The 13,038-nt window shown below is 63.6% G+C and overlaps 1 protein-coding gene across 1 annotated transcript; it reads right to left on the bottom strand.

The window, feature by feature from the left end:
* Positions 1-2,165: 2,165 nt before the first annotated feature.
* On the bottom strand, positions 2,166-12,046 carry KLHL30 (kelch like family member 30). The gene is made up of 8 exons (XM_036420951.2): positions 12,005-12,046; positions 9,618-10,431; positions 8,466-8,601; positions 6,647-6,733; positions 5,834-5,989; positions 5,191-5,379; positions 4,106-4,251; positions 2,166-2,646 (listed from the first exon to the last, which is right to left on the bottom strand). Exons 2-8 carry the CDS (start codon positions 10,389-10,391, stop codon positions 2,395-2,397), a joined length of 1,740 nt encoding a protein of 579 aa, XP_036276844.1. The 5' UTR covers positions 10,392-10,431; positions 12,005-12,046; the 3' UTR covers positions 2,166-2,394.
* Positions 12,047-13,038: the final 992 nt, after the last annotated feature.

Genomic DNA, 13,038 nt, shown 5'->3' with positions numbered 1-13,038 from the left:
CTGACAATTTGGTGGGCTTCTGTGCATGTTCCAATGTTGTCCACCCCCCTTTCTGGAAGTCCACAGTAGCCCCAAACCTTCTAAAGTAGGGGTGTCGAACTCAATCAGAGAAGGGGCCAAAATCTAAAATCCAGCCTAAATCGCGGGCCGAATGGTTTACTGAACAGTCATAAACTGTCATTGTGATGGAAACGCAGCGGAGTGCAGTGATGACAGCGCGGTGCGGGCCACATTGCAAGGCCTGGCGGGACGGATTTGGCCCGCGGGCCTTGTGTTTGACACATGTGTTCTAAAGAGTCCTTGTTTCCCTGGGACTTTGATAAGGGGAAGAGGATGGCTTAGCTTGCTCTGTGGATGTTCCTTGAGTGAGTTACACCTGTCCTGTTATGCCTTGTGAGTGTGCGGTGGCATGCTACAAAGCTTCCATGGGCCCATGGCACCCTGTCCACCCTTCTCCGCCTGCTGTCTGTCCCCTCAGGCTGGCCACTATGCACAGTGGCAATGGCCTGTCTTCCCTCTGATTCTGGTTGGGTTTGGTGGGGGAAACACTATGGAGAGACTGCGGGGCAAAAATGAGAGTGGGGTTGGGTCCCTATTTTGCCACCTCCTCCCCACTGGGTTGCAGGTGGCAGTGGGCAGTGGCTGTGTTCCTTTAGCAAAGGCCCAGCTCCTTGGCAGTCCTCTCTGCCCAGCTCTGGAGTCTGCATCTGCCCCGCCCCTTGTCCCTGGGGCAGAGGGGTGGTGACAGCTCCGCTAGCCCTGGGAGGCTTTGCCCACACCTGGGAAATGGCCCTTCATTAACCCTCTTCCTGAAGGGAATAATTGGTCTGATCCAGGCTCCCCAAATAAGGGCAGCTCAGCCAGTCAGAAGAGGGGCTCCTGTCCTAGGTATTGCCCCCCGTTGCTGAGGATGTGCAAGAGCAGAAAGCAAGTCCAATCCCAGGACACCAGCCCTTCAAACACCCGTTTGTGATCAAAGTAAGTCCATTTCAACCTCTGAGTCTTTGTTTTGAAACAGCTCTTGGCTGAGCACCTTCAATAACTTAAGTGTTTCACAGAATTTTCGTACAGAGAGATTCAAGGGTCCCAGGAACCTTCACCCTCATTTTTACCCGCTCCACCAGCTGAACAGGGGTCTGGGGCTGGTGTTCCTAGGAGGCCCCTCGGCACCTGGGGCCTGAGGGCAAACTCATTCTCCACAAGAAATGGGCTTGAGGAGTCAGGTCTGGAAGCAAAGTGGGTCTGATCCATGAAGCTGGGGGCCCAGGAACCCTCCCTCAGAACCAGGGTGCTGGAAGCACCTCTGGTCCCTGGTGGGGTTCAAGGAGGAGCCCAGGGGGTGGCCCTGGAGAGGATCCCCAGGCCAGAGGGAGAGATACTGGAACTACCAGGGCCTCGGCCAGGCTGTATGGGACTGGAGCCAAGCTGTGGGCCTGTGACCCTGACAGAGTCAGTAACAAAGCTGGACGCTTCTCAGCACCCAGCGAAAGCCCTCCATTGTTCCCTGGTGACAGGCCTTGTTCGGGATGAGTAAGAAGGAGCAGGGAGCCTGACCACCTGCGTCCTGCTATGTGCTGGCAGGAGGAGCCCTTGCCCAGGAGGCTGCCTGGCAACAGGCCACAAGTGCCTGAGAGGCTTCCCCAGAAGTCCCTACAGGATCCCTGCCCCCGTCCTCACTCCCTGCATCTTACCCCACATGGCATCCCGCTGAGGACTTCCTGATGAAGAACCTTTGGATGCAAACCACCCCAAGAAACAGAAACCCTGGCTGAGAGCAGCCCTCCTGCTCACCCCCCTGAGGCGGCTTCACTGTCCTGCCCCGGAGCTCCTGTCCACCACACACGGCTCCTTCCTCCCGTCCGAGTGGGTGCTGCCCTCCCAGGGGCGTGGCACAGCAAAGCTGAGCGGGGTCCTCCTTTGTCCCCAGAAGCAGCCTTAGGGAAATGGGCTCCAATAAGCAGAGGTCGAGAAGGAGGGGCGAGCCAGCAGCCACCTGAGCTATACCAGTGGGCTCTGGAGCTGGAGCTGGAATCCCAGAGAGGGTGGCTGCTGGCCGTGGGCATGCTGCTGGGGGCCGGGCTGCCCCCTCCCCAGCAGCCGGGGCCACTCTGTATCACCCCTCATTTGCACATCTTCCTCTCCGGCCCATTGGGTTCTCACTCCTCGCTCCTTCCTCTGAGGTCTCAGACTCCCCTGTGGGCTGGGGAGCTCTTCACCGTCTATTTGGGCGTCAGAATCCTAGCCCTTGCCGCTGGTTAGCTCAGAGTTGGTGTGGTGGCCGTGGAGACCAAAACCATGTCCCTCTGATGTCCCTGGTGCCCTGGATCCGGCCCTCGCCGAGTTAACAAACAAGCAAAACCAAACGGCTGGCTGCTCCGGGGTGTGCGGGAGCCCTCAGTGCTGCTGTACAGGGCTGAAGGGCTGGGTCCACTTGGAGACGTCCAGGAAGACGGTGGAGGCGCAGTGGTAGAGCCAGAGGCGGGGCAGGGCGCCGAGGCGGACCCAGGCGTCCCTCCTGGGGTCGTAGGCCTCCATCTCCACGTGGTAGTCACCCTCCATGCCCTGCCAGCGGCCGCCCGTCAGGTACAGCGCGTTGCCCAGCGGCACCAGCGCGCCGTTCTCGTGCAGGCTGTGCAGGGACTGCACCTGTGGCGGGCAGTGGTCAGTGGTCAGTGTCCGGTGGTGGCCGGAGTGTGGTGACCAGGGGACATGCAGAGAGGAACGTCCCACCCAGGGCACCAGCACACCCGGGACCTGGGATGTCACTCTGGCTCCCTGTGACTCTCTTTCCCTTCCAGCTCCTTCTGTGGGGAGGCCCCACAGCACCCCCATGCTCCGGCCCCCAGCCCAGGACGATGTTTCCAGCCCCTTCGTGTTCCCTAGGGCCCAGATCTGCTCATTCCTGGAAGCTGGAGTGAGGGGACAGGAGCCCTGAGCCTGGAGCTGCCTCCCAGGTGAGGTCTGGGCTGAGCCTCTGATTCTCAGCTGCTCTCTTAAAGGGGACAGATGTGGCCTCAGCCGCAGACACATGTGTGGGACCACTTGCTCCATGGGCCCTTCTCTCAGCTGGGGGCCAGGCTTTCCCCCTCCCCAGCTGCTTCAACACCCCTGGCCTTGGCTCATGGCTTCAGGAGTGTCCTGGGTGGGGGTGGGGGTCAGGGCCAGCAGCCGCCTAAGGCCCGAGAGAGATGTGGGTGCTTCTGGAAGAGCCTGGATAGCAATAAGGAGAGGTTTGTCTGTGGCCTGCACCGGAAGGCAGTAATGGGTGCCCCCGCCCCCTACACACCCCACTACCCGCCTCGGGCCTGGAGAGGGCAAGTGCAGCTATATGGCTGGGACCCTGCCCAGGGCAGTGGCGTGAGCCGAGGCCCAGTTAAGCAGGCCCGGGAAGAAAGCCCCGCCTGGCAGCGTGTGCCCTGCACCTGCTGTGCCACCGTAATGGGGCACTGGTCAGCTGAGCACTGACGCCCAAGGACAGCTGTGGGCAGTGGGATCTCGGAGGCCCTGTGTGGCCAGGCCCTGGGGCAGCTGCAGGAAGCAGAGCCACCTCCTGGGGCTCCAGGACTGAGGATCTCAGGGCAGGTGGCGGGGGGCAACACTGACCAGTGCTGAGGCATTGAGGGCTCTGGGCACTGCCCTCCTTCTCCAGGAGACACCGGAGAAAGGTCAGGGCTCCCTGAGGGTGAGTCTCAAAATGCCCACTTCCTACTCCCTGCCCTGGGCCAGTGGCTAGAGGAGAAGGAGGTGCTAAGAAGCTGGCTGCCCCTACCTCACCCCCAGCTCAGGAATCTGCACCCTGGCTTGACTACCTCTGTGGACGGAAGACTCCCTCCCTCTGGGCCTGGTCCTCAGCTGTGGTGAAGCACCTCTGGCTGAGCCTGCTTTTGCGCCCAACAAGGAGGACAGCCGCCCCATGCTGGGGACCGAGCACTCAGTGACCAGTACCCCCGGTTCTTGGCTCTCCCATCCTCACGCTGGGCCCTCATCTCCCCTTCACTGTCCTCCCTGTGGGGACACCCCAGGCCCCGCTGCCCACAGGCTTGCTCTGTGTGGAGTCAGCATTCCGGGGGTGGGAGTCACACTGGGAGGCAAGGCTGAGGCCCACCTTCTGCCACAGGTTGGCCCCGGGGTCGTACACGTAGACCTTCTTGGTGTTGTCGCCGACCAGGTAGAGCGCCCCCTGCAGAGCCGCACAGCGCGGCGAGGACAGGTACTTGGGGAGGAAGGGCGAGGCGATCATACTCCACGCTTCTGCGGGGACACAGGGTCTGAGGCTCCTCCAGGACAGCACCCCCTGCTGAGCCAGGAAGGGAGCCCTGGCCTGGGAGGTAGGGGTCCACAGACCCGAGCCCACTGCTCGCACCCCAAGGTCTCTGGACAGGCAGAGGGGACATGGGGGGCTTGCGGGAGGGGCTCAGGGGCAGGAGGCCCTCAGAGCCTCATCCTCAGGTCCTGAGCAGGACCTTGGTGTGGGGGCCAACCCACCCTCACCAGCACCCTGGGCCTCTGCCTCCTTTTTTTAAAAAATTTTTTTTATTTTATTGACTTTTTTATAGAGAGGAAAAGAGAGGGATAGAGAGTTAGGAACATCGATGAGAGAGAATCATTGACCAGCTGCCTCTTGCACATCCCCCACTGGGGATGTACCCACAGCCAAGGTACATGCCCTTGACCAGAATCAAACCTGGGACCCTTCAGTCCACAGGCCCACGCTCTATCCACTGAGCCAAGCCAGTTTCGGCCTCTGCCTCCTTCTTGCCCTGTCTCCTTGGTCTGCTAACCTGGGGCCCCACCTGACCCTGGGCCCAGCCGGCCTCCTGTGGGATCCTCACACCCACCCTGCAAAGTGGGTCCCAGTATCATGTCCACTGTCCAGGGGACAGAACAGAGGGTGAGAGATGGGGCTGGAAGAGCCACTGAGCCAGAGCAGCCCAGCTGGAGCCAAACTCTGTCCCAAGCGCAGAGACCGAGCTGCTGCCACTGAGCCCTGTGGGTCCAGGCCACCGCTCCGGGCCCATGCGGCCAGTTCCAGGCACATACTGCAGCCAGCCAGCGTCCCAGATCTGGGGCTGGGCTTCCCTGTCACCCGCCCTAGGCCACTCTGCCCCAGCCCCCCTGACCGCTAGTTGGGTGGGGGCTGTTGCTCTGTGCAGTGACCCCTGGGCCCCACGTGTCCGCGGGGATTCCCACCTGTGATGGGGTTGTAGCACTGCAGGGCCAGCGCATTGTACTTGCAGGCGCTGGAGCCCACCAGGTAGAGCCGGCCCTGGCAGCTGGCCGCGGAGAAATTGCTGACGTACTTCAGGGCGGGGCTGACCGGCGTCCAGGTGTCTGTGTAGGGGTCGTAGCTCTCCACCTCCACCACGTCCAGGGTGGTGCCTGTGGGGGCGGGACAGGGCTGCAGGGGGCATGGTGGGGCAAGGGTGACAGCAAAGGGACCCACTGTGGATCTCCCTACCCCAGGGACTTCCCTGAGGAGGGGACCCCGAGCTGAGGTTCTGGAATGGGAGTAGCCCTCCGCTGGCGGCTGGAGGCCAGCCCCTCAAGGGTCTCCTTCTGGGGACTGACTCGTCCTGTTTCCCGTGTCCCTGGATGTCCAGGTGGCACTGTCCAGATGGGAATTCCACTGCCCAGCCTGCCCGGAAGCCCTGGCGTGGGTCCTGTTTACCCCAGACAGTGAGCTCCAAAGGCAGGATGGGGGCAGTGCATGGGGGCTCTCTGGTACCCAGTGAGGGGGTGGAGGTGGGGAGCCGTTGTTGCAGGATTGCGAGGCCCCCAGGGGGCCTCTGAGGAGCAGGAGGCAGCCTGGGGACGGCGGAGGGGGCAGCCTTACCGCCGATGACATAGATCTCCCCGTTGAGCGCGGAGCTGGCATGGTTTGTGCGGGCCTTCAGCATGGGTGCCACCGGCTTCCAGGCCGCCTCCTTCATTGGGAAGCACCAGGCCTGGGTGGTTGACCAGGTGTCCGTCTTGGTGCCTCGAGAGCCACCTGCCGGGAGAGGTTCTGTCCCTAAGGTGCCCATCAGCCTGGGGTCTCTGAGCATCAAGAGCCCTGCCCCCTTCTCCCCAGGCCAGGCCTCCGTGCTGACGGACACCAGGCCGGGGGGACCACGGTGGCTCCGTCTAGCAGGGTGGCTTGGAGAGGTCCCTCCTGCTCCTCCACAAATAACGGGCAAAAGATCAGTGGTTTAAAAGCCCACCCGTGGCCCTAACCGGTTTGGCTCAGTGGCTAGAGCATCAGCCTGTGGACTGAAAGGTCCCAGGTTCGATTCTGGTCAAGGGCATGTACCTTGGTTTCAGGCACATTTCCAATAGGGGATGTGCAGGAGGCAGCTGATCAATGTTTCTCTCTCATCGATGTTTCTAGCTCTCTATCCTTCTCCTTTCCTCTCTATAAAAAAATCAATAAAATATATTTTTAAAAAAGAATGACCCCTCCCCCATCACACAGTTCCGTCTTGGGAGGACCGGGCTGCAGGAGCGTGGCAAGGCCACCTGGCGGCCACGTCAGGCAGGGACTGTTCCCTGCACCCTCATGTGGCCCCATGGCCCTAAAATTTCCTCGTTTCACACCCTGAAAAGCTCAGCAAGAGTCTTGACTAAACTGTGGGTCCCCCTAAGCGCAGGGGGAGCCCCGCCTGCCCACCTGTGACGTAGACGCTGTTGTTCAGCGCGGCCAGGGAGAAGCCCCACTTGTGGAAGTCAGGGAAGTCGGGGAGCGGCGTCCACCTCTCTGGCAGGAGGAGAGAGGCAGGGTCAGCACCAGAGCTCCCTGCTGGGGCCTGCACCCCCAAACCCCCTCTGCTCAGTGGTGCAGAGACATCCCCTCACCGCAAAAGGGTAAGGGGCCACTCAGCTGCCGCAGGAGTGGGGGCCACCCCAGTGGGGGAGGGGGGGCGCCCCTGGTGCTCCATGTGCATTGCAGGCCTGGCCTCTGGTGGCCCCCTGGAGCCTGGCACCCAGACTGGACACAGCACAACCCAGGGTGAGCCGAGAGGCGGCCAGGCCCCAGAGGCTGCTCCCACACGACCCTGCGGTTGACCCCACTGACCCCGAATGGGCCTTTTGGCCTGGTCCCACCTCAGTCAGAGGGGTGATAGGTTAAAGGGCCTGGTCTCTAGTCACTAGTGGGTTATAACAGAAGCATCATTCCTTCCCGAATTCCTCACGCATTTGCCCTGAGCCCCTTCTGTGCTCACGTGGGCCGGGGGCATCCAGACTGGATGGCAGAGTGGTCCACACCAGCTCTCAGCACCAGCTGTGTGGCCGGGGGAAGCCCTGGCCACAGGTCCTTCCTCTTGGAATGGGGGTGACTCCCACCCCCCAGGGATGTGTGGGGACTACACGGGGTGGCATGTGTCTGTCACACAGCGACTGCTCAGCAGAGGTGGCTTCTAGGACAGAGGAAGGCACCAAGTCAGACCTGCCTTCATGGAGCTGCGTGAGGTGAGCGGAGGAAGGAGTGCTGAGAAGACACGTTGAGGACATAGAAACAAGACAATAAAGGTGGGCACAGTTACGTCCTGTAAGCGGACACATTTGGGGTTTTATGGAAGGCTGTGGGAGGGGCACAGCCTTGGGGACGTCCCTTGGAAAAGTCTGCTTGTTGTTGACAACAGTTTTCAGAACACGCAGAACTTGGGGCCTTGCTGGGCAGGGGCTGTGTGCCCTCCTGACTCATGTCTGTGCCACCCCATGGGGAGTGCCCAGTAGTCAGTCACCAGGCCTTTGCCTGCCAGCACCTCCCCCCTCACCCCCCTCCCAGTGGGATCCGAGGGACAGCTGCTTCCGCACTGAGTCAGCTGAGCTCATTTTCTGATGTCAGGCCCGAAATCCCTTCGTCAGCCCCTGACCCGGGACAGCCCGCCCCAAGCCCACCAGCCCCTGATGCCATGGAGCTGGCTGGCCACCTGCCCCGCAGCCCCAGGACACCAGCAGCCTGCATCAGTGCAGCCCAAAGGCTGCCTGGGCCAGCGTGCCCTCCCCATCCCCCGCAGGAGAGGCGCGTTAGAGGGCAGGGCAGGGCAGGGACCTGCCTGTTGGCTCCGCATTTCAACTGTGCGAAGGAGCCCATTTCACAGGTGAGGAAACTGAGGCTCAGGGAGGTAAAGTGAGCTGCTCCGAGGCTGCAATTAGAATCCCATTGGGGCTGCACCCCACCCTGAGGCCATAGGGGCACTCAGGGCACAGGGCACCAAGAGGAAGCAGCTGCCAGGTCACCCATCCCATACCGTGTGGTCTGGGCAGCAGAACCTCTTATTGGGGCCCCACGGCCTAAAAGACAATACCGAGGGCTTTGGGTGAAGGGAGAGGGGCCTGCGGTGCCCCCCACCGTCCACATCCCCTCCCCCCGTCTCGCCCACCGCCCCCTGAGGCCCGGGCACACCCAGGATGGGCCTGTTCTCTGAGCTCCTCACAGGGGCTCCTGTCAGGCGGCAGGCGGAGCTCGGTGCCAACGTACTCACTGGCTTTGGCGTTGTAGAAGGCGAAGTTCTCGAGATGGGGGGCGGGCTCCTCGGCGCCCTCCTCGGCCTCCTCCAGGGCCCGGCCGCCCACCACCACCAGGACCTCCTCCAGCTGCTGCGGCAGGGCCGGCGGCGCCTGTGGGCCAGGGGCTGCGGTCAGAGGGAAGGGTGTCCGCGCCCAGGGCCCAGCGCTCGCAGGCCTTGGCGGTGTTTTCTGAGGCGGGTGGTAAGTAGCCTTGACATTTGGGGACAGCTTTGGGTGCTTCCGTGTTGGTGCACATGTGTGGGTGGGTAAGGTTCAGTGTGTGTGCCCATGCATGTGCATGTATGTGCCCATGTGTGTACGTGTGCCCATATGTGTGGTGACTGCATCAAAGTACAGAACAGCGAGAGGTAGGGCAGCTGCCCTGTGCCCTGAGTGTGAGAGCAGCTCTCCTTCCAGTGGCCACCACGTGCCTGCCCAGGCCTTTCTGCACCCCCCTTTGGAACTGACCCCAGACGCTGTCCCCAAGCCCCCCATAAGCCTCCCCCTGCGCCTGGATCCCTGCTCCCGACTCGATGGCCCTGGCAGGTGGGAAATGCTGACCTGGTCCCACCCTAGCTGGTAAGCAGCCACTGTCCAGAGCTCCCAGGACCCAGGGGTTCCACTGGCCCTCTGGCCCCTCCCATGGTTGCCTGCACCTCCCTCCACCAGCAATTACAAGGTGACTCCCTCACAGGGCGGGGCCCCAGCTGGCTCTGCCTCGAGCTGGCCCTCTGCGCCTGGCGGTGCAGGGCCACCTTGCACCTCGTCCCTGGCCTGAGCACGGTTTTGTCTCTGGACTTGGTTGCTGAGACATCCTCCGGAGCAAGGCCCTGAGCAAGCAGCAGGTGGACCTGCCGGCTCCCTGTCCCAGCCACACCCTGGCCTGTCACTTCACCAGGGCCTGCCCTGCCCGCCAGGCCCGCTGCCAGCACAGAGAGGAAACTGCACCCATTAGAGCTCCACGGCCTCCTAAGGGGCAGGTGGCAGCGGCCGCCACGCCTGTCTGCGCTCCTGTCCCCTCCTCCTCACATTTGACACGCCCGAGCACAATCTGCACGTGGGGGCGAACGGTGCCCTCTCCATCCCCAGGCAGGTGGAGTGCCTGAGCTGCCCCCTCCCCCACTCACCCCATCATGGCCCTGGGACAGGGCTGCTTGACACGCCTCCGACTCCAGGATGAGCGGCTCTGTGGCCAGCAGCCGCTGCACGCAGGGCCTGGGCACGGCGTCCAGGCGCACCAAGCCGAGCAGCTCAGGCAGGTGGGCGGCCCGGGCCTGGGGGTCGTGGCGCACCCAGCGCAGCAGGGCCTCCAGCCGGCTCTGTTCCGGCTGTGTCTGCAGCAGGTCGCTGGCCAGGCAGGCGGCCAGCCGGTCCTGGGACAGCTGCAGGAACTCGTCCTCCCGCGCCACCGCCTCGAAGTTCTCCCGCAGGAAGGCCCAGGCCTTGGCCACCACGCCCAGCAGCCCCTGCTGCTCCCCGAACTCACAGATGCCCAGGCAGTTGGTGGCATCCAGCTGCTGCTGCAGGTACCGGCCGCACACCTTCTGCACGGCGGGGAAGTGGAGGCGCGCGGCCGTGCGGGTCAGGGCCTCCACGTTGGCCTGGGTGATGGTCAGCCGGCCCGTGTACACGAAGTCCACCAGCTGCCCCACCACGGCGGCCTCCACGTCCCACAGCTCCACGCGCGCCGAGAAGCTCTCGGCAAAGTCGCCCGCGAACATGGCGTGGAAGTAGGGGCTGCTGAGCGCCAGGAGGCCGCGGTGGCAGGGCAGCTCCCGGCCGCCCACCAGCAGCGTGACGTCGGCCAGCTTGGGCTGCGCGCGCAGCCTCTGCAGCCCGTCCAGCATGTCCTGGGCGTGCGAGGGCAGGTGGAAGTCCAGGTCGTCCACGTTCCGAACCATGGCTGCGGAGCCGACGCGGCCAGCCCCCGGGAAGAAGCTCCTGGGGCGAGAGGGAAGCAGGTCAGCTGGGGCTCGTGGTCTCGTTCGCATCGGTCCTCCCCCACCCACAGGCCTCGGCGGAGCACCCAGTGGCCTCCCCCGCTCCCCAACCCGCCGTGGCCGGGGAGGGCGTTGGGGACGTTGGAGAGGCTGCCTGCCCCTCTGCCCCTGGTCCCGCGGAGCCTCGGCCTGCTGTGACCCTGCTGGTGTCCTGGGGGAGCCGCGGCCGCTCCGGTTTCCTCATCTGCAGACTGAGAGCTGAGGTGAAGGGGCCGTGTGACCGCGTCTCTGCAGCAGCTCTCGCTGAGGCTCCCGTGTGCTTGGCCACATCCCCTCACCACACAGCCATGCGGGCTCTTCGCGTCCCTTTTACAGGTGAGGAAACTGAGGCACAAAGCAGCACTTGCTTAGGGTCACGCCGCAGGAAGCGGGGGAGCCAGACTGGGAAGCCCCTGCGGAACCCCCCGGTTCCCGTCGTCTCTGGGTACAGGTTGGTAAGGACAAACCAAGGTAAACTTTCTGATTTCACAGCCCAGGGCTCATCTCGTCCGAGTCAGCAAGTCCACCTCTGGGCTTACTTAGTTACGCGCATGCTGATCTGTGCTCTTCTGATATTTCACTCTAAGGAGGCCTCCCCAGAGAAGGAAGCAGTTTGCATGGAGGCTTTGGCCTGGCCTTCCCCACAGCTGCAAGGAGCTGCAGCCAGAGAAACAGCCTGTCCTCCAGGGAGCGCCTTCTGCAGCCGTCGTCCCTGGGGACGGAGCCCCAGAAACAAGCGGTGAGCTGCGCAGGCCCCTGGGTGGGAGGCCTCGCTGAGCTGACGGTCCCGCCCCTCCTGCTGGTGCCCATCCCCATCCTGCAGAGCAGGCGCGGACCCAGGGAACCCACCTGGGGCCCTGAGCACCTTCTCGGGCTCACGCCAGGAGAGGACGGGTCAGCTGGCCCTGGCTGATGCCTGCCTCCCCCCTCACTCCCCCAGGCCCTCTGGCCTGTGATGGCAGCTCTGCTCTCCGAAGGGGGTTAGCAGATTAGTTGGCAGCCACTGTCCCCAGACCTCGCATTCCCGTCATTGCTGGGTCCCTTTGGCCCACTGCTACCATGACGGGCCCCAGCGGTGGGAGTGCCCAACCGCATTCCTGCGGGGCTACAGGCTTGTCTGCGGCCACCTGCCACCCTGCAGTAACAGCCCGGGGTGGCGCTTCTGGAGGGTCCCAGAGCCTCACCCGGAGCCTGTCTGGGCCGGGGGTGAGGTGGGCTGAGCAGGCAGGGCAGCAAAGGAAGGGCCTTAATCCAGCTCCAGCCGAATGCCGGGCGCTGTGGCCCCGGCTGCAGTTGGGGTGCGGTCCAGCCTCCCCCTTGCTGGGCACAGAGGAAAGTCTGAGTCCCCACCCCACCCTGAGGGCTGGGCTTGACCACGATCTCGAATCCAGTGTCCTGGGGGAGCCACGGCCCGCTCTGACCGTGGAGGTGTCCGGCACTGTGGTCACCAAGCCCACGGGCGTTGCCACGGTAATCCACTGTCTCCCAGTCTCCCTCCCCCTCCCGTCTGCCCGCTCCAGAGCCCCCTGACCTACCTCTCCGTGGGCCCCTGCTGAGGACTCCGGCCGGAGAACAGACTGGCCAGCTGGCCCAGGGGCATGGAGGGCCTGCCGGGCTGCGTGGCCACGTGGGGCCGAAGGGGTATTTTTAGCCTCTGTCTGCATCGGGCGGGAGGGCGGGGGCGCGGGCGGTGGGGGAGGAGATTGGTGTGGTCTCCTCCGGGGCTGTCCACTCCGAAAGCCCAAACGAGCCGCATCGCGGCAGGAGGGCCGAGGCCTCTGGGACCCGGGGCCGGGACAGAGCTGGACGTTCCAGCAGGGGGTGAGTCTGGGCTTCACCCCTCCCCGTGGGCTGACGGAGGGGCGCCGCTCCCTCCCCCTTCCTCGTCTGGGAGATGGGACGGGGAGTCTGTGCTGGGAATTCGGGGGCACCAGCTCAGCTGACGGCACTCGCTTCTCCCCGGTTACTGACGGGCATCTACGTGCCTCTTGTTCTCGGCCACGTGGGACGAGTGCTGACCACAAACACAGGCAGGTGGTCAGCAGAGGCTTCCACACGGGGTCCCCGTTGGCGAGGGCTGAGGAGCACCCCGAGTCCCCTCCAGGCTGGTGGCAGGATGCGGCACCCTGAGACCTTGACCCCAGGGTATTCTGGCCGTGGCCTCGGGCTGCCGTGGAGTCTGTGTTAGTGCGAGAGCCGAAGAGGGCTGAGGAATGGGTCGTCTGAAATCCAGCAGCAGGGCCTCCCGGCAGTGCTGGGCACACGTCACCGGGCCCTCGCGTCCGAGGCCACCACGTTCTGCGCTGGGGCACCGAGAGGCGTCTCCGAAATCTCAGAGCAAAGCTTCTGAGAGGAGCCCCCTGGGGGGGGCAGGTGGGAGCTTCCACCCGTCAGCCCCCCTTCCTTCCCAAAGGCCTTACTGACACCCTCTTCCAGGTGCCTGGGGCCGTACCAGTGGGGCCAAGTCCGACAGGCAGGGCCTCCCAATGTCCACTAGGGACTGGCTGATGCTCTTTTTAAAAAATATGCTTTTATTGATGAGAGAGAGAGAGAGAGAGAGAAACATCAA

The sequence above is a fragment of the Pipistrellus kuhlii genome, unplaced genomic scaffold (genome assembly GCF_014108245.1).
Source record: "Pipistrellus kuhlii isolate mPipKuh1 unplaced genomic scaffold, mPipKuh1.p scaffold_m20_p_7, whole genome shotgun sequence".
In the NCBI taxonomy this organism is placed as follows: Eukaryota; Metazoa; Chordata; class Mammalia; order Chiroptera; family Vespertilionidae; genus Pipistrellus; species Pipistrellus kuhlii.
This window is presented reverse-complemented; position numbering and strand designations above follow the sequence as displayed.